General features: G+C 33.6%; 4 protein-coding genes and 1 non-coding gene across 11 annotated transcripts in view; 2 read left to right on the plus strand and 3 right to left on the minus strand.

Moving 5' to 3' along the window:
• Positions 1-152: 152 nt before the first annotated feature.
• Positions 153-2,210, minus strand: Mrps26 (mitochondrial ribosomal protein S26). Its single transcript, XM_072909242.1, has 4 exons — positions 2,077-2,210; positions 1,497-1,688; positions 940-1,192; positions 153-720 (listed from the first exon to the last, which is right to left on the minus strand). The coding sequence occupies exons 3-4, from the start codon at positions 1,182-1,184 to the stop codon at positions 285-287; spliced, it is 681 nt and encodes a 226-aa protein (XP_072765343.1). The 5' UTR covers positions 1,185-1,192; positions 1,497-1,688; positions 2,077-2,210; the 3' UTR covers positions 153-284.
• Positions 1,884-13,273, minus strand: Med (Smad/Smad4 homolog Medea). 7 transcript variants are annotated; one of them, XM_072909218.1, is made up of 12 exons: positions 12,836-13,272; positions 12,045-12,249; positions 11,584-11,732; positions 11,093-11,372; positions 10,530-10,781; positions 9,896-10,033; positions 9,122-9,331; positions 8,761-8,934; positions 8,427-8,681; positions 7,593-7,874; positions 7,361-7,491; positions 1,884-7,067 (listed from the first exon to the last, which is right to left on the minus strand). In XM_072909218.1, the coding sequence occupies exons 2-12, from the start codon at positions 12,109-12,111 to the stop codon at positions 6,987-6,989; spliced, it is 2,019 nt and encodes a 672-aa protein (XP_072765319.1). In that variant the 5' UTR covers positions 12,112-12,249; positions 12,836-13,272; the 3' UTR covers positions 1,884-6,986. The 7 variants fall into 7 exon arrangements, with proteins under 7 accessions (XP_072765319.1, XP_072765320.1, XP_072765315.1 ...); XM_072909219.1 differs by having other exon boundaries at positions 9,122-9,301; positions 10,530-10,796; XM_072909214.1 differs by having other exon boundaries at positions 9,122-9,328; positions 10,530-10,796.
• Positions 13,274-14,010: 737 nt separating this feature from the next.
• Positions 14,011-20,446, minus strand: Spag1 (Spag1 axonemal dynein assembly factor). The gene is made up of 11 exons (XM_072909843.1): positions 20,289-20,446; positions 19,722-19,998; positions 19,249-19,465; positions 18,871-19,032; positions 18,463-18,590; positions 18,152-18,255; positions 17,080-18,028; positions 16,844-16,967; positions 16,361-16,531; positions 16,165-16,251; positions 14,011-14,135 (listed from the first exon to the last, which is right to left on the minus strand). Exons 1-10 carry the CDS (start codon positions 20,444-20,446, stop codon positions 16,172-16,174), a joined length of 2,370 nt encoding a protein of 789 aa, XP_072765944.1. The 3' UTR covers positions 14,011-14,135; positions 16,165-16,171.
• Trnaa-cgc (transfer RNA alanine (anticodon CGC)) lies at positions 14,047-14,118 on the plus strand. The gene has a single exon. It is a non-coding gene; the product is annotated as a tRNA-Ala (tRNA).
• The window catches only part of LOC140675408 (uncharacterized), a 150,105-nt gene continuing 143,992 nt past the window's right edge, over positions 14,668-20,780 (plus strand). The window contains exon 1 of the transcript XR_012048391.1: positions 14,668-15,972. The gene's annotated coding sequence lies outside the window, so the exon portion shown is untranslated. The remainder of the gene's footprint in view (positions 15,973-20,780) is intronic.

Consider the following 20,780-nt stretch of genomic DNA (forward strand, 5'->3'; position numbering starts at 1 on the left):
TCTATTAAATAACTAAAATTTAAAAATTAAATATCTAAAGACTGATATATTAATCCCAAAATATATTGGTTGGTCATCTATAATTTTGTAAGAATATTTATTATTATGCAAAGAGTAAGGAACATTCGCGCGGGATATATTTATTTCAATGCTTATTAACAATAGCTTTTTTATTATCATAATTATATTTCAGCAAAAGTTTAAGATGTTTGAGAAAAAAGTATAAACCTACGTTGTTGTCTTATTTTTTCAAGCAGTCTGAATGTGAATTTCTAAACCTATACTTAATTCTCGACCGCCGGTTTTTGCGTTTCTTCAAGAGGTGGTGGAACTGGAGGATACTTCCCGTCATACCAGTTTCCCTCCAAATCTAACGCGCGATTATGATCGACGATATTGGTTAAACACTTCTCGATCGCCGCATCCACGTTCTCCGCGGTGATGAATGTGGGAGCTTCTTCCTTAGCCTTCCTGATCCGTTTATCGATAATATTCCTCTGGGTCTTCTTCTGTTTCTCCTCCCCTAACAATTTCCGCAGAATATGCGCCTTGCGTTTTTCTTTCATGTTCGCCAATCTGACTTCCCGCGTTTTTGCTACTTCTGCATTCCATTCATCATTTATCGCGTTGCACGCCTGGAAATCCTCCTCTTCGGCTTGATTAATAAGTACCTTGTCAAACTGCACTTCATTTTCCTTTGCAACTTGTTTCAAATATGCCCTGAAATATATATTGCCTGTTAATTAAAACTAGCACTAAAACAAGAGCTGCATTCAGACTTTTAAGTGTTTTATTAGCTAAAAATCCAGAAATGTAATAAGATAAATTATCACAGATTATTAAACCAAGTTTTGTACATGTATGTGTGTACACATACACACATATATATATATATATATATATATATATATATATATATATATATGTATGTATAAATACCTAAGCGATGTGATATATGTTCTGTAACTATTATATAAATGCTGAATCTCCTGGTGCTCTTCTATAGATATGTCAGGTCTCTTTGGTATTCGAAATACTTTGGATTTTGCTGTAGGCAACCAAATTGGCTTTCTTTTCCAACGTACGCACTGCGTGTAGATAGAATTTGGGACAAAGTTCTCGCAGAATCCTGTAATGCCTATTGTTAGAGTATTGGTGTTCATTATCCTTATGGCCTGCATCATATTTAAAACTGCAAGAAATTTATGAATATTACTACCATGTCACCAGTTATTACCCATATCGCTGTATATTTTTTGTATACTTAAATCATTACAGTAATCGTCATATTTATTTTTACACTATCGCTACACTATTCTATTAATAAATATCTAAAAATTTCTATATAAAATGAATTTATCACACGATTTAAAATTGCAATAAACACTTTTTATAATTGACATGTTCAAATTAAAACATGGAAAAGATGCAATAGAGTTTTGTAAAAGAACTTGTCATAATAATATTGTGGCAAGAATAATTAAATAATAAGTTACCGTAATATGTCGCCACAAATTAAAGTAAATCTTTTTTCGTTTCGTCGTGTTTCTCTCTTAGCTGTATTATTCTCCCATAATTTCTCTCTCCGACAAGTGAGGTTATAACACATGTCTCTTTCTGCGCATTGATTCGCCGAGCATCCATTGACGTACTTGAGATGCACCGTTTAAATATTTGAGACTCGCGCCCTGTAATTATTCGTAAATGTTTTTTAAGACAAATACGTCAGATATAATATAATTGATAATAATTAAAATATTATAAATACATAACGTAATTTAACAATTTAATTAAAAATTAGGAGAAATTTTTAGAAAGAGATCGACGGAGATAAAATATATCTAAAAAAAACTCAAACATATATTCGCGATGGGAAGAAATAATTATAATTTATAGAATATGTTTATTGAAAATGATGATGTATAATGCGACGTATCTATAATATACAACAACAAAAAAATTTTCCGCAAAACACATTCGCTCATCAAGCTCTTTCTTTGTTTCTTATGTTTTTTTCTTTCTTTTTCTTTTTCCTTCGAAACAATAATAATAATGCTCGCACTATATATTAATTACCTTAATTATAATATTAATGCATATTTATCCTCATCACCTCGCAATATGACAATATGCATTCAACATAAACACGGATAAATCTTATCTCAACAATCGTTCTAAAAGTATTATCGCCGTATATGGTTATTATATCATTGTTTTTTTTTCTTTTTTTTTTTTTTTTTTTTGTTATGATTTTTTACAAATGCCTGAACGTCGTAGAAATCACTTAAAATATATCTGCATCGACGATAATCACAGATATTAAATTTGTATCTATACAATCTTGTTCTTTTTCTTTTTTTCTCTTTATTACGCCATTCGTGGATCAAACTTAATTCATGTATTGTTAATTAAGATTCATTTCAAATTGCGCGAATGGGATCGCAATATAATTTTACCTGCCTATCGTAATTAACGGAAATAATTATATACGTAAGAATAATCATATCTCGTATCCGAGTGTTCCGAAAAATTCACAGAAATTCTAGTTGATCAAAAAACACTTTTCAATGTTTTAATCATCTTATTGTTAATTATTTGCAAAAGAATTTTCGTTAATACACCGCACTCTCTGTATGCCTCTTTCGGAACACTCACACTGAAATTTCATTATACAGTTATATATATTTTTTAACGTTTTATAATAACATTATATCGTCGGGGTATCTTTGGCTTAGACGCAGACAGTTTGTGTTGTTGTGTTGTTTGTTTCTCGAAGAAACGTAAGGGGAGAAAAAATCCGTCTATTTCATAATAATCTTCAATAAAGGTATCATTGAAGGTAAAAAACATTTTGCAATTTTCGCCTCCATGGACCTTGATATTGAAGGGCTCTAGGCAGTACCATGCTAAACTTTCTTCAAATGATAAAAAGTATGGAAAACATAGAAAAATTATATTTAATACAAGGATACTCTCTATTTATGATTCTTTAACATCTCGTTTGTGATGTAAAATGTTATATTTAAAAAGAAATTATATTCATAGCAAAATTTACATTATTATTAGTTGGCAGTCTTCCATATATGAGAGGGCAACTATTGGAGATCTAAAAATATTACTGAATAATATATGAATCGACTACTTATATTTAAATCTCCTTAATGTGAATATTTGATTACTAAATGATAAGTAAATTATTAATCTTGAACGTAGCATGTTGATGAGCCCTTCAATCATTAATTTAGAAGATTATTCCTATCGATTCATTCGCATCACATAGATTCACAGGATTTAATATGTTGTATAAAAAATGTGTGGCTTGTTTCAAGTCTCTTATTTGAGAACTTTAACTTCGTTCTATGCTACGAGGTTGTACCTAAGCATTATAAGATGATCGAATTATCATTAGAAGTTGGATTACTATTTAGAACCATAGAATTTATAAGTTCATAGAATCTTCGCAACTCTAGACTCCTAGATTTTCTCTTTCTTTTGGAAACATATATCGTAGAGCCTTGGTACCTCGTTCTTGGATTTTTATTATCCTTACAATCATCAAAGTCTGAACTTTTTAGCTTCTTAGACCTATGGATACCTCGAAATATTATATTGTAATTGAATCTAGATTCTCAGATCAGCAGTAGTTTAAGTTCTTGAATCCATGCGTATAATCGCTCTGGAATTAAAAATACAGTCTTGTAAAAAGTTCTAAGTTTTATATCTGTTCTTATATGCATGAAAACGATGGCACATGTGTTTCTAACTTGGCTGTAAGCAAGAATCTCTTGTCGACAATATACTTGAGCTGTGTGTACATTTCATTGGTCGATCAAAGGAAGGCATTACACAATGGGATAGGACGTCGTGTCCCATGATTAGTGAATTATTTTCTTTTAATCATAGATTCCACAACGGATTTTCCAAAATCATTAAAAAATTCATTGTTGAAAAATACGTTAATCGTTGGAAAAATTCTATCATACTACAAATTTTCCCTAACTTAACTTAAACGGTAACGTTTAATCCTTATCTCTTCATCTCAAATAATAAAAAATTCATTCGTTCGCAACACAAAGACTGAATTGTAACAAAGAAGCAGCAAATACTATCATATTATAAACAAGTTCGCTAAAAATCTTTCTTTATCCTTCCTTTTTTCGCATACAATTAAAATAAAATACATATACATATGTTGAATACACATGTACAAGGTAGAACGAGAATATCGTCTCCGATAGTTTTGCGGTACCTTGTACATGCATACCATTCAATTTGGTCAATTTTTTCTTCCTTTCTTTCTCTATTTTCTTAAATCAATTTCTCTGTATCCTATTATTAACTGTATATTATAAGAATATTTTGTACGATTATATTTTAATAAAATAGCTGATAAACAGTAGGTATATAATTATTCAACAAGTACTAGTACGTTGTAATAGTAATAACATTCGGCGGTTGATTGGAAGAGATATACAACTGAATCCATTCGTTTAAATTAAATTCAATTTACTTGTGATATTTTTATCACTGTAATATATATGTAACAAATACAGATTCTTTTAAAGTCTTATCTTTCCTTATAAAACTTTCGAATTTTTCTTTTCTGTTTTCAAATTTTTTAGCTTATTTATATGTATATATGTATATATATATATATATATATATATAAGAATCTATTCCACAATGTATAATTTTCCCAAATAGTTTCCAATCTTTCTCCTCAAACAACCGCAATAATGGTAATAATAGTAATAATATTAATAATATAATCATATTGTAATTAATAATAACTAAGAAATTAAAACATTTTATTTAATGAAACAAAGAGATAAGAAAGAAGAACAAGAGTGTTCATTAAAACTTTAAAATATCTATGTAAAATAGTTTTTGGTTATAAACTGTAAAACAGATAATAAACAAATTATACTCATTCATAATAAACAAATAATTTTAACGTCACTGTACCAAATTTCTGCCAACGCTTAATTATATCTATAAATTGTGATAAATATATGTTCTAAATCTATAATCTTCTCACAAATCAGAAAAATAATGTTACAATATTATCTCCCTAATTGAATTTAAATACAAAAAGTTTATTATTATGAAGTATATGACTGCGTGAATAATGCTTATAAATTATCTATATTTGCTACTTGGCAGAAATGTATTACTGTGTGTATTTAGAGAAAATCTCCCTACTGTATATATGTGCAAGATAATGCTTATATCCTAGGATTCTTATATCATTGGATCTCTAGATCCTCAGACTTCAAGATTCCTGGATTCTGAGATCCCTGGAGCCCAAGATTTCTGGATTCCTTGGACTACTGCATTAGGATTCTCAGATTCATTTAAATTTCATCAAAACTCGAAATCAAAATATTCTTCTTTCAAATTGTATAATTTTTAAATTTTAGAATCTAATTTTAGAATATGAAAAAAATATCCATTCTTCTCCCTTTAAATTTAAAAATGTTGAAAGACTTTTTTATCTTATACTTCCAAATGCAGGAATCCAGAAATATAAGACTTTTTTCTTGTCTGATATACCTAAATATTGAGCTTAACATTTGCGATAAGTAATAATAAGTGTGTAGACAATATTTTTCACTTATCTTATAAAGCTAATCTCATAGAACAGGGTCGTGACTATATAACGGTTCCGAAACTGGTATCACTGAGCTTAGCGGACTGCGCATCGCCGGAGGAATTTCTCCATTTCGCGTGCCTAGCAAAATAGAAGACCGTCAATCTATTTTATTCTGTTCCTTTGTCGGTGAGACGTATCGTGTCGTCTCTCTCCGTAAAAAATTACATCTCGTAAATAAAAATAACACGTTTCTTTCGCTTTTGTACGTTGATGGTAGTGCAAGGCCGTGGCACATGTTTTATTCTATAGCAGGGGTTCTCAAACTTGAACAACTTTCAAAGCTAGACGGAAAAGAAATAGAGCATAAGAAGAAGGACAATGTTTTCAGAGGAACAGAATTTTTAATATACTTCGTTAAATGGCACTATAGAAACTTTTCGAGAAATCTAGCATAATTGAATTTTTTCCATTGCATATAAGCTAAATCAATTTTTTATATTTTCTATCAAAGTAGAGTATGTGATAAATTACTGAATTGTATTATTAGGATCAATATACTTATATTATTCCTTGACAAAACAGATTAAAAAAAAAAACTTATATTTTTAACTTTATTTTATTAAATTTTATTTAATTTAAGATTTAAAACTTATATTTTCAAATGTAATGTATATATATGCGCGATAAAAAAATGTAAATTTTCACTTCAGAAATAAAGATTTAATACATTAAAATTGAAAATATTAATGTAACTATATAAATACACTATTACATAAACCTAGATAAACCTTACCATTAAATTTTTATTTTTTACTAAAATAAAATTAAAAAGATCTTTAATTTGAGATATATAAAGTTAAATTTTCGCATACAAAATTAAAGCTATCAAATAAGAAATCATTTATATGCACCATCATTTGCAATATGACACTGATTTTCCTCTTATCCTCTTTAATTGTTTAACAAGTTACTACCGAATAAGAAAAAAGTAATAAAGATGAGAGCTGTAAGCTTTGTACATTCTACATAAAATATACAAATATGTAAAATATATACATTTTCTGAATACATACAGGTATTCCATCTGTGGACTATCTGCAACGTAAACGCAAGAAAGTTTGGGAACCCCTGTCCTACACAGATTATTATATATCACGAGTTGTTAAATATTATAAATAACTTCTGCAAGTTCTCTCTCGAGCTTTCTATGGCCAAATTTCACGTTTCAATTATTTGATCATTCCTGTCTGATAAATTTGGTTCGTCTGGTTTGTTCACTCGCGTTCCTAAGCTGAAATTACTCGAACGATCATTCAGAAAATGTTTGTTACACTTGCACACTTCATTCAAACATTATGATGTTCTTTTTTCCTTTTCATAATTCAAATTGGAATTATTCGATTGCTCGTGGCCCGTCAATAGGCATCGTGTGCAACACTTCGTCCAGCAATTGAAGCGCTCTATGTAAATGCACCTAAGAAATAAATGTGGAATATTAAAATATCAAAAATAGAAGATAGATGTGTAAAAAAGTTTGATGAGTATATAGATGAATCAATAAAAGTAACAATATTTAATTAAATTCTTTCAAGTTTTAATATTTTATCTTTTATGTATTTCTTTATTCTGTAAATTGAAAATAATCTAAATAAAAAAGACATTCCAATAACTGCTACTCTTTATCGTTCTTAAATAGTATTAAGATTTCATTCTTTCCGTCATTTATTTATAAAAATAGATTCGTGAAATAAAATTATAGAAACAAACCTCAATCCAGCACGGTGTTTCTTTTATACTTTGTCGTGGATAGTCTGGACCCCATCCTTTAACAAAACTTAAACGCAGGATACAAAGTCTTCGTAAATCGTCGACTCCAATTCCCGCAGCTGCGCTGATACCTGCGAGTAAATTGTATTAATTATATATTACTAAAATTGCATCATTAATAAATATTCGCGTTTATAGTTTTTTTTTTTTAGATCAGCCATTATTAAATTACTTTTGGCGATAGGCCCTCCATGTGTGAGATGACCCGCGACAGCTGCGGCTTGCGCTGCTGCAGCAGCCTGAGCGGTGGCGGCTTGGCCTCGCATTTGTTTGTGACACTGTCTCAGATCGAAGACTTTAATATATGCTGATGGATAAATTTTATGTACCGCATCACCAGGTGCTCGACCTGCCTCTCTGTCTAGATAGTAAGATTGTACAAAGACGCTATGCTCGCTTTGACATCTCAGCCAAACGTCGCCTTCACCTCTTAAATCCAGCACAACGCCTTTCCCTTAAATTTATTTCAATTGAGAATAAACAAAAAGTATCGCAGGGCTTAAAACGGGAGCAACAGAAAACAAAATAAATATAGTCAAATTACAAAATTTAATATAGATGAAAATTTAAAAACAGTAACTATCAACCTGGCGAATAAGAGCCATACGTAGATGTTAGTGCGTAAATTTCTTAGAAATTAATTTTATCGAAAATTGAAACGTGCAAAGGGCATATATTTTATTTGGTGTATTTACCAAGAAATAGATTGTCATTTTTGAGAATTCTATATCCTCTCTTTTAACCCCTCCCCCTCCCCTCTAAAGAGACGTAGACGAGAAAAATTAAAAAAAGTTTTAAATTTTGATCTTATCTATATTAAATTTATAATATAAATTTAATTGTAATTTGACTATATTTATTTTATTTTATTTTATTTTCTATTGCTTGCTCTCCTTAAGTCTTGCAATATTTTTTATTATTATTGAAATCTTAATGTCACATTCGATTGAGAATTTTTGCAATATTTATCTGAAAATTATTATTACTGTTAAAGATTGATAATTACCTATGTGAAGACGCGCTCTCTCACTTTGTTCCGTCCTATGAACATTGCTCAAGGCACCTAAACAGAATCTATTTCCGCCGCTCGGATCCACATAGCCGTCCACGGTAACCGTGGGACAACCGCTGCTGACTTTGAACGTTTCTCCGACTTGGATGTCCAACTCGAAATAACCCACGGAGCACCAATATTCCGGCGCTGGTTGCGTGGAAAGCAATCCTCCAATGTTTCCACTAACATCATTTCCATGGCCTCCCCCTACATTCAAATATTAAATTTAATTTTTAATATTGTTTAATTTCAACACAGGAAACTCTCCTTAATGCAATTAACTTACAATACGACGCTGTATGAAGATGTCGAGGGTCTGGCGGCTGCATACTTTGAGTGTACGTGAGAGTATTGGCGCCAGTCCACTGTGGCGCCCCTGAATTGTATGGTGCTGTGCCCACAGGAAATCCATTCGGATGATGAAGGTGTACAGGTGACACGGGTGAGCTTTGTCCTTCACCTATTTAAGTGAACAAACAAGTGATTCAGTCATTATAATGCGGAAAAATGTTAAAAATATTTTAAATTAAAAAAAAAAAGAAACTAGGAAAATTCAAACTCGGTGCCCTTGTGGAATCTGTGTTTAAAAGGATATAGTGATTCTCTGTGTTGGTGTTTAATTGGCGAGTGCGCTATACACGATTTACCTACAGAAGTTGTACCTAAAGAAGCTGCTAGCGCGTCGACAGTAGGAGGTTGATTGATGTCTTGCGGAGGTGTGTTGGTGCCGTAGAACGTATCTGCGGTCGATTGTCCCTGCGCGGGACTCAGGATCTGCGCGCCGGACGTTCCGCTGGACGCGGCGTTCAGCGATTGTTGTTGGCTACCTACGGTGTGACTCATTGGATGTACTACTGCTGCAAAATCAAAATTCATATACGATGCAGGCAACATAAAATATTAAAAAGGCGTAAACGTGGCCTCCTCGCTGCAACTGTTTTCAAATTATCCGTTCACGTGCGAACCGCTGCTTCCTAAGAAGGCGATGTTCTAATAATTTGATTTTTAGATTCCAGGATATTATTGAGAGCTCTCCGGTTTCATAAATCTTAAATTATCTATAAATTATAAACTTTATCACATTTTGAATACATTTATTGTATTTGCAAATATAATAATCACCAAAACGTTGGTTATTATTATTACACATGTGCCATTGATCTTTTTATTTTTCTTCATTTTGATTGACGACTAAGATGCCATTTCAGATAGCCCCTGCGTTTGTTTCAGAATATTTAAATTTAAAGTTCACTTTTTGCATTCACAATACAAACACTTCTATAATTAATTTGGGAAACTCTGATCCATAAATCTAAGAATCACAAAAAAATGCATACTGGCGACACACTAGCAAAGGCTAATCAGCGACATGTAATTGAAAGCTTCTTGAATAATAAGGCTGTGTACAATGAGATACGTACGATGATGCATGTTACGGCCTGCCGAGTGATGAGACGTGGGAATCCAGGTTTGTCTGGGGCAATTATTGTCGTCCAGTTTAGCATGAGGGTTACCATTATTGCCACTCCCACCGGCACTAAACATACCCTCAGTACTGGCTGTGCCGAACAATCAGAAGGAAAAAAAAACAATGAAGCCAAAAACAAAAATCGAATTAGGCAACAAAAGGAAGAAAATTGCGAAGCAAATTCTTGCCTGCTACAGTCTACATTCGATAGCAGTAACGAAAGCAGCTGGCTTGTTAGCAATCAATTTAATAAAATTAATAATCGCATATCGAGAGCGCCAAATTTGTAGCACGTATGTTTGACACAATTAGAGATATAGTGTCCACATAAATTTTTCTAAAATATAATTACACGTCTAATTTTCCTTTTATTAGATTAATAACAGAGATTTATTAATATCCTCTTTAAGATAAAGATGTGTCCACACACAATATTGCATTGATTCATTAAGGTGTACTACCATCTATTGTAACCAGACATTAATTGCAAACAAATTTACGCCGTATAAAGCCAATTGATCGAAATTTTGATAAAGTAAAAGCTTTAGAAGAGGTGAGAAGATAAAATCATCCAACATTTAACTTACTTGGATTGGGAGTTGGTAAGCCCGGTATAAATCCTTGTTGAGCCTGTTGAGCGTTGTTCGAAGCGGTTGGCTGAGGAGCCGGTGGATGGTGCTGAATTGTCTGATTCATTTCACCGTCTACATCCATCGCGGATCCAACGGCGGCCGCGGCCGCTGCGGCGGTACCTCCGCCACCGACGGTGTACTCATCCTTGACTAATCTGCCACCAGGTCCCACACCCACACCAGATTGCAGAGTCAGTCCGGACAGGTCTGTAAAGAACGGGTCTGTGCGGGGGAAACCAACCCATTCCATCAAGACATCAAAAAGACCACAATAATCAATAATTTGCTCTCTAGCATTCTCTGTATTTGTTAACCAACCAGGATGCACGATTTACTTTTATTTCGTCAAATAATTATAATCAAGAATAATTTGAAATCAGCAAAACTGAATGATAATTATCAAAGCAAAAGTAAAAATATAATATTGCGAAAAAGAAGCAAAAAGTAGATGCACATGTGTGAGAGATAGGTATACTAGACATGAAAATAATTGTTGATATGCGAGATATCGCACATACCTATGCCGGGCGACACCACTCGTTCATAATGATAGGGATTCACACATACGGAATCGCACTTCAAATCGAAAGCGAACTGGCAGTATTTTACGTGTTTCAGTTCGTTCTTGTGCAAATCCGGCCATCTCCAAATGCGAGCATAGATTACGTGCGGGAAACCCTTGCGTCCTGCCACTTGCAACCGGCCATCGAGAGTTCTCTGGATAGTGACGCATTTGCTAGGATGCGCTCCATTAGTAGTTATTGCAGTAATCAAGCTGTCCAACTCGTCGCGCTTCTCCTGTTGATTAAATTTTACATCAAATGTTATTATACATTAATCACAATTTCATATTGTAAAATTATTGAAAATTATAAAGTGTATATGGGCATAATTTTTACAGCATAATAGTATTTTTTTTTTTTTTTTTAATTTTGTATACATTACAATATGTGTTAGCAATATAAACAACATATATAAAAATATATATATATATATATATGGAATTTACTTTGAGCTTCTTCACGAGAGATTCAATCGCACGTTTGCTGAAGCCTTCACTTTCACCACCTTGGCGATGACACATCAATGAATGTACAATGCTCAAGCAAGCGTCAGCACTGGTTGGTGCGCTGGGTGCAATCCCAGTCATTTCTCTTACTGTATTTCAAACATATATGTATTTATCATGTATATATAAATTAATTATAGTAAATAAGAATAAAATTTTGTTTTAATAATTTGTGTAAAGTATAATTTCACTTCAAAACTTATTTTCTTTCTAAAAATATATAATATATAATATAAATTTAGTAAAGAATATAAAGAATCAAAATTATTATTAAAATTTCTTATATAAAACATTAGATAGATTAATACAGATAATAAATTATCAAATAAACTAAACAATAATGAGTAGAAATATGTGCAAAAATATATATGTATAAAAAAATATATTACTGAGATACTTACGCTCAGGATTAGGTTGCATGGGGGGCGAGGGATACAAATGACCTCCCCCGCCCGCCAATCCAACCATCTCTGTAAAAGCCGTGGTGAATACTGCCGCTCTTCTTCCCTCAAATCAATAGCTTTTTCTTTGGACTTGACACAGTCCAATCTTTCACACTCTATCATCTAGTGATAATATTTCATCCATGCATTACAGGCCATTTTCCTGTAAGTAATTCTATTTATTTTTTGTCACATGCAACTTTCTAATCTAATCTACATCGCAGCTCTGTAACTGCGTAAAGGCATTATTCCATTTTATAGTATCAAAGGAACAAAAAATCGAATACGAGTATCACAACAGTTACACTTGACTATTGTTGCACTATTCCAATTTCAATATTTTATTTGCTTTCTCATATTAAAAAATAATAAAAACATTTTTGATCGAGTAAGCATGAAGAGCTGAAGAACTTACTTGTCCTTCAGCTCTTCATGCTTGCATTTTTGATTGAGTAGGCGGTTAAAAATATGTATGTAAATAGATACATATTTTTAACCGCCTACTCAATCAAAAATGTTTTTATAATTTATAGAGAGCTTTATCATTATATTTTATTATTCTCATATTAACTTCAACAATCATTTAATAATCATTAAAGATAAGTATAGCAACAATAATCGAGTGTGGCAGCGGCAAATCTACCTTTGTTTATCTAACATCAGTAGGCACTTCAATCATATCATTCAATCAATCTATTCATGTCAATAAACTATCAAAAAATCAGTCAAGATATCGCGATGAGACTTACATTCCAGCAGACACGTGAATATGATAGAACGAGGAAAAAGGAGTCGACGACGTTCGCAAGAACCATGCACGTGGATGATTGCGAGACATCGGCGACTTCGCCAACAGAACGCGAGACAGCCTCCCACGGCGGCGGGTGACGCACGATGACAGTTGCGTGCGAGGAGACGCTCGTGTACGAGCGTTCGTCAGGCGCCGTCGTGCGTCGGATTCGGCGATTTCGCCACGAACCCCGATTCTTCCAATGGCGGAACGCGATGATCGCACCACGTGCACCACCTTTGCGGATGCGAACCACACGATAGATTAATACACGCTGTAGAATTCACAACAAGTCGTTGCTCCGTCTCGCATAGGTTAGCGCATCAATAATACATATCGGCGGGGCGCGGATCGCGGATCGCGGATCGTGGATGGTGGATGGTGGATGGTGGATGGTGATGGTGCTCGCTGCGAGCAGAGTGACCAATCGCACATCGTCGTACTTCAAGGCGGATTTGTATGAATTTACGAATAACGAAGAACGTTGGTAGCATTGCCGATTCTATTCTTTGGATGATTGGTTCTTGCATTTAGATCTTTATTGGATCTAGGTGCAGAAACCAATCACAATAAAGAATCACTAAGCGTTCACTGAATTGCTTTCTCTACTGAACGCAGCCAATGGCTTTCCAGCAAGCACAGTGTCCACTAGTGTGAGTGAGACACACTGATATGTTCTCTCTCACACTATGGACACTGTGTGATTACTGAAAAACGCCTAAAGAGTGCGTTCAGAATCCTATTCATAGAGGAACGCAGCGTTTGATTGACCAATCAAGACAAAAGGAGTAAACATTTCTCGGCCCTAATTGGTTCATTATAGGATTCTCAAACTCACTAAAAGTGGAAACGACATCGGCGGGAATTTGTAACGCTTTTGAATTAAGATTTGAATTATAAATAGCATTTGGTAAATTGACATAATTATATTTTTTTATTTATAGTTATATTATAGACAAAATAAGTAAAAATAACGAATTGTTAATATAAATTTACTTAGACAAGATTATACACTTGTAACTTATTGCTTTATATTATAACATAGATATCATTCTATTGCATAATTTATTTTGCAATATTTGTCATCTTAATTTTACATAATCGTGAAAGAATTATTTTAAAAATATAGCCTGTTCAATGTCTTTCTGTTTAAGCACATACCTTACAAATGGGGGTGTAACTCAGTGGTAGAGTGTCTGCTTCGCATGCTGAAAGTCCTGGGTTCAAATCCCAGCTCCTCCAAATCTCTCTCCTTTTGCCTTTTATTATATTTTATGTATATCAATTAAATATATAATTTGCACAAAGTTCTCTTTTGATTAAAAAAGTTTTGTGTATTATCTTTAATGTGACGAATGCCTTTGGTTTCTTATTCCTCTTTCTCTTTCTAATTGATTTATATTTGAACACTATGATTCCAAATATTTAAGTATATAAATTGCAACTTAATTTCTTGCAAGCCATATAAATAGTATATATACAATATTATGCAAATTTTACATTGTGTTGGCAATGCTTGTTAATTATCAAAAATAAAAAAACGTATTGAATAATTTAAACTCGTGCGAATTATACACAAATAATAGTAATAAAATAATAATAAACGTTATATTATACATCTATAGAGACATATATAAAATACAGAGACGGTGCATTAACTTGCAAGAGATAGTTTAGATTTTACTATTATTTTTATTTTGTTATATATATTACGACGATATATTAATATTTCAATCTAAAAATTTGTCTGTGCTTTTCACAAAGAAAGCATTACGCAATCAAATAAATAGGCGAAAAAATGCATTTAAATGCGTCACGTGATCTTCGACTTGATAACTTTTCATTAGTTCGCATCGAACGCTTCCGGTGTCGCGATCGATTTCCGTGCCCTTGGCGAAGAAAGCACGCGATAGGGTAATATGTAAGATTACGCATTAAATAAATGCGCCAATAAATGCATCTAAATGCGTCACGTGATCTCCGAATTGAATAACTCCATTAGTTCGCATCGAACGCTTCCGGAGTGGAGATCGATCGCCGGATCGCTCCGCGTTCCCGCGACCTTTTCGTCCGTCGCAGTTGAGTTTCGCCGACAGACAAGTGTCGGGAGTGTGAAATTTCGCGACGGCTGATCATTTGTTAGTATTATCGAGTGCCATCCGCCATTCACAGCGGAATATTTATCGAGAAATATCGACGGGAACATTGAGGGATGAAGCATCGCGACGACCTACGCGGCAGGTGTTGCCGCCATGACACTTTGCATTTCCGACGCGTCTCCGCCGAGCCGCTAATTAATCTACTTTGCCCGAATTTCGCGTGCGAACGGACGTCGCGAGTGTCGCGTCCGGCATCCTTGTCGTCGAGGAGCGTCGAGGAAAACGTGGAGAAATCGATCCATATCGAGCCGGGATATGCGGATGACGTCACCTGAGATATTGAGACATTTCCACCATGACACTTTTCGAATTTCTAGTACTGGTCAGTTCGCGCCTCCGTCGAGCCGCGCTCCAGGTTCGAATTCCGCGTACGAACGAGTGTCGGGAGTGTCGCGAGTGTCCGAGTGCCGAGTGTCTAACGACGAGCCGTCATCTCGTCGATCCCCGCGATCGCGGTTCTCGATTTTTGTCATTGCCTGGTGACGCTCGTCCCTTCCGCAGATGCGGGCACTTTACTTCCGAATCCTTCCGCAAAGTTTTGTCCGCTTGCTTGCCCGACGAGCGCCACGAGTGTTATCCGGCATCCACGGCATCGAAAAAGCATCAACAGGTGGAGCATCGAGACGGACGATGGACGGAGTGAGAGACGTCACTTGAGATGTTGAGATATTCCGCCAAAACACGCAAAGTTTCCGTTGCCGATCAAACCGCTCCGCGTTCTCGAGTCTTCTTTATTCGTTCCGGATCGAATTTCGCGTACCGGGAGTGCCGAATCAATTAACGGACGATCGTTTTAGTGTTAATTAAATCCGTGTGACTGAATATTCGTGAGTGCAAAGGATTTCAATCCTTTGTGTTCACGCAGAAGGAGCGTCTTAAAGGAGATAGATCACAGGAGGTTGCTCCTCGTCTACGATTTTTAGCCGATGTGGTGACGGTGAGTGTTTACATTTCCTTAGTTACTATGTAATATCTTAAATTTAAATTTTTTGTTTCTATATATATATATATATATATATTTTTTGAAAGATTAATTTTAAAATTAATATTTTTCAACAATGTTTAAGAATAACTAAATATTCAAGATTCTTATACATATATATATATATATTTTTTTTATTATACTAACGTGATTTTCAAGTAGCGTAAATTTGACGTAATTGCGAGACTTTGGGTGAATCTTCTTTTTCCAGAAAACGTAATATATTTTCCAGAACTGTAAAATAAATAGATCTATTTAGATTTATTAATTAAATTGAACCAATTAGATTTTTTGCTAATAATACATTTTATTTCATGATTTAAAATAGAGAAACGTATGTTACCTTTTTTATCTTTAGAATCCATAAACATGTAAATGATGGAAAATCGATTTAATTGACTTAAAGAGTATAATAGATGCGTGAGTAGCTCTGTATCTTTCGATGTGCAGAATTGTTGCTCGCAGCAACGCAAAATGAGACTGAACATTGTTGCATCCAATTTATTGCCTATGACTGTAAAATGAATATTTTTATGATTGATTAAATAATTATTTATAACAGTATAATAAAATTTAGACAATTATTTGCTATTTTATTTTTGTATAAAATATCAGAATGATTTATGTGAATTTGGCATTCTACTTTTAATAAATTAAATAAAGTGCCAAAATATTCACATAAATGTTAAAAGAAATTATATAATGTATAGAAAGTAAACTAAAGCAATTATAATTGAGATAAATAAATGTAGTAAATTATTTTTAAATTTTAAAATATCATATCTAAAATATTGATATATAATTAGTATTATTTTATAAAACTTACTTTTATTTATGTTTTTGTATGCTATACATCTTAAAAGTTTCGCGTATAATTTCAAATTAGCATCGTCCTTTAGAGATTGCCATAGACGTAAGAATTCATAAGGTGATCCGACGTTTTCCAATTTCTGAAAAATTATATAAAGTATAATACATATGTGTATATATATATTATATAAAATTATATTTTTCTCATTCTTTTTTTAATTAAACAACATTTTCTGAAATCTTAAATCATACCTGAAGTTCCATTTCCAGTTTTTCACTTTCTTTCTGATCCTCATTAAACATGTGTTTATTCGACGTTACACTCGATTTAGTCTTACTTTCCTTTTCAAGAGAAATTATTTTTTTACTCTGATCTAAATCTGATTTTTTTATTGACGTATTTTTCTCTTCTTTTGCCTTCGTTTTTTTCTTTACTTCCATCCTTGTTTCGTTATAATCGATACTTTTTTTCGGTTTATCATTACATTCGTTAATTATCTGAATTTTATTCGGCGTTAAATCCGTTTTAGCTCTGTTCTCCTTTCCAAGAGAGATTAATTCCTTGTTTTTATTTAGACACGTTTTCTTTGTCGATATATTTTTCTCTTCTATCAGGTTCGTTTTCTTCTTTGTTTCGTCCATCTTCGTCTCGTCAGAATTGATAATTTTCTCCGGTATCTCGCTTCCCTCATCGTTCGCAAGTTCTTCAATGATAACAGTAGAGGGTTTCATTTTCTGAGGTGCCGACACGCACGAAAAAATCGACTTTTCCAGTCTACCTTCTACGCTCCGTTGTTTGGGAAATGACTCGCGAGAAATCGTAAAAATGTCACTGCTGATAGCATCAAGATGTGATTTTGGCGCTTTATTTCTGCCGGCGAAATCCTTCGCAACAGGTGATAATTTATTGCCGCGCCAAGAGTCGCGTGTTGTTTTCCCGCTGCTTTTATTTCCTACAGCTACAGCATCCGCTGCTACAGCTTTGTTACTCTCGGTTTCCACGCAATAACTCGCTTTTAAGTGCGGCTTCATCGCAACACTTTGCGACGAGCCTGGCGCTCTGTCGCAATAACATATATCGTTGTTAACACGCTGTTTCGGACACTTGACGCCATTCGTTTCCACAGTTCTCTTCAACTTCACTTCTTCTCGCTTGGCCTTGTCTTCGTCGCCACTGATATTTTCCTCTTCGATGTTCATCCTGCGGAAATGTAGAAAAATTCACCACAGTAATATATAACATCTCGACTTTGAAGTCGAGAAGTTATTATTCTAAATTCGCTTGACAAGCTGCGGCAATTGGGTTTAAATATTAAATCTCTACCTTATTTTTCTTGATTCATATGGTTTTCTCAATTTATTTACGCCAGATATCGCCGTTTTGTTAGTTGGCTCCAATTTTAAAACAGCTTCATAATCTGCCAGAGCCTGTACATGAAATTATATATCAGCTATTTATACAAAATTACCAAACGCATTTGTTATAATGAATCCGAATACAAATTTTGATTAAAGTTTCTCTTGAACACTTTGAAGAACCTTGTGTATTTATTGTGCCGTAAAATTTGTATTTCTTCACATTAAATATTACAAATTATAAATTAATATGAACGTTTATGTGTGTAATTTTTATACCTCGTACGCCTTTTCGAGATGCTCCAAGGATAATGCTCGACGAAGTAGCGCTTTGACATTTTTGTAATCCATGGTAAGCACCGTGTTGCAGTCGTTAAGCGCCTTCTCATAACGTTGCAACTTTATAACTGAATGCAATATAAATTCAATGATCTTATTATGTAATACAGAGTTAGGTAATATATATTTTAAACAACCTATTAAAACCTATATTATAGCCTATTTCTCGTAATATGATTTTAATTTAATTTTTTATTATCTAATAACTTAACAGAGATTATACATATAATTTTATTCAAAAATATTTAAAGGCTACAAGAAATATATGTATATAGGCAATGTCCTTTTATCACTTAATTACATATTGCGTAATTATTAATTTATTAATGAAATAAATAATTTACTTACACGTCATAGCGCGATTATTGTAAGAATTTAGATTCGCTTCTATTTCAATACTAGCGTTATAATGCTGAAGGGCTTCTTCGTAATCGGCTGCTCTGAAGGCTTCGTTCCCTTTTTCTCTTTCTTCCTCCGCCATTACGTTTATTTCCGTACCAGTTAACGAAACTATCGATAGATTGAAAGATGTAATATAAGATCTAGCGCAAGGGATTTAATTCTATCAAAATTAATGAAAGGGATCGAGATACGAAATTAAATTCTATCAAGTTTAATTAGAGAAACCAGACTATCCAAGGCAATACCTTGTAGAGTCAACGAATCTACTAGTTAGTTTTTTGTTCGTTTAATAATCGTTGTGATTTAAAAAAATTACAAACTTACATTTATTGATAGTCGTTTTATGTGCCACTTTCTTCATTTTATTCAGCTCCTTTTGCCGTTCTTGTTGTCTTTTCATTTCGACTTGTCGCTGCTCGTCTTGCAATTCTATCCTATTTATTTCCGTATCGACGTCATATTTATCCCAAGCCGCATAATCACACGAGGATATTCGTTTAGGTTTATCGTGCTTTTTATCGTTGCTCTTCGTCTTCTTATTCTGTAAATACGAATTAATAAATTATAAATCGAGTTATATTACTTATTAATTTTCCATAAATTATTTAAATATCTACATTTAGTTTTATATTAATTGGTTAATAAACACTTGCCATTTGATCAATACTTAAGAATAAATAAATAAAGTAATTAATAATAAAAAATCTAAAGTTACACAATTTCGAAGCAAAAAGACAATAACAATAAATAATATATATTTGTATAGTATGATAATTATATATCACAATATAATATACTTTGGCAATATCCAATTTAATCTTTCGAATATCCGGTTGTGCGTAGGGATCGTTGACAAGGACGGTTTTCCCTTTGTCCAAGTCCTTCTCGCGAGATTGCATCTCGCAAGTCCACGTGCTGATGTCGTTGTCGATTTCCTGCCGTTCGTCCGCATTTAACATATTTCGCCTCAAAACTGGCTCCGCTTTCCTCAAAATAACGCTTGTCGGCTTAATGCTAATGAGACGTTTCTCCGCGTGCTTTGTCAAATCTGGATATACTCCTTCTTCGCCAGAACTGGTATTAAACCGCGCACATATTAGAAACGTTTATGACAAATCATTAATAAATACGCGCCAGAAAATAATAGGTTTAATGGCGTTTTAAGCAGCAAAATTACATAAAGATAAAAAATTATCAATATATATTGATGTAATTATCATAATGTAAGCAAGGATTAGCCGAGAAATATAATACTGCAAAATAGCAAGTTTCAGAAGATGAAGGTAATAATAAATTTCAAATTTTCTAACTCTGCAATAATGAATTAGTATTAACATTGTATATGCATTTAAAGAAAAACTCACCGTAATATTAGAACAATTCGCTCCAGTGTTTTTCCGTCAGTACATCGCGATATAAATTCGTACGAGAGATGCTCGACCGGTATGTTATACTTCTCCAGCAGAGTTTTCTTCTCGGGTTTCTGCCCCACGCTAATTATATCTACCTCTTCGTTGCCCATGATAACGAATGCGCGGAACGATTCCAAGATTACACGGCAAATCGTGTGTGCGATTCGCTTACCTTCGTCGCTCTAGCTATGCGTTCGGCGGAGACAACAGTTGAGTAGCAATCGAACCGGATTTCTTGCATCTCTGAAGGCGGATACCAATCACGTTCAATTACTATGTATTCCTACGGTTGTCTCTGCTCACTGCTCTGCTCAACGCGGACTTTGATTCGTCAGGTTGCCACGGATACGCGAATTGTTGATTTTCTACACACGGAGTCATACTTGTAACACTTTCCTTTGTAACGATCGATGATATCTGAAATATAGTTTGTTCAATTTCGAC

The sequence above is a fragment of the Anoplolepis gracilipes genome, chromosome 17, assembly GCF_047496725.1.
Source record: "Anoplolepis gracilipes chromosome 17, ASM4749672v1, whole genome shotgun sequence".
In the NCBI taxonomy this organism is placed as follows: Eukaryota; Metazoa; Arthropoda; class Insecta; order Hymenoptera; family Formicidae; genus Anoplolepis; species Anoplolepis gracilipes.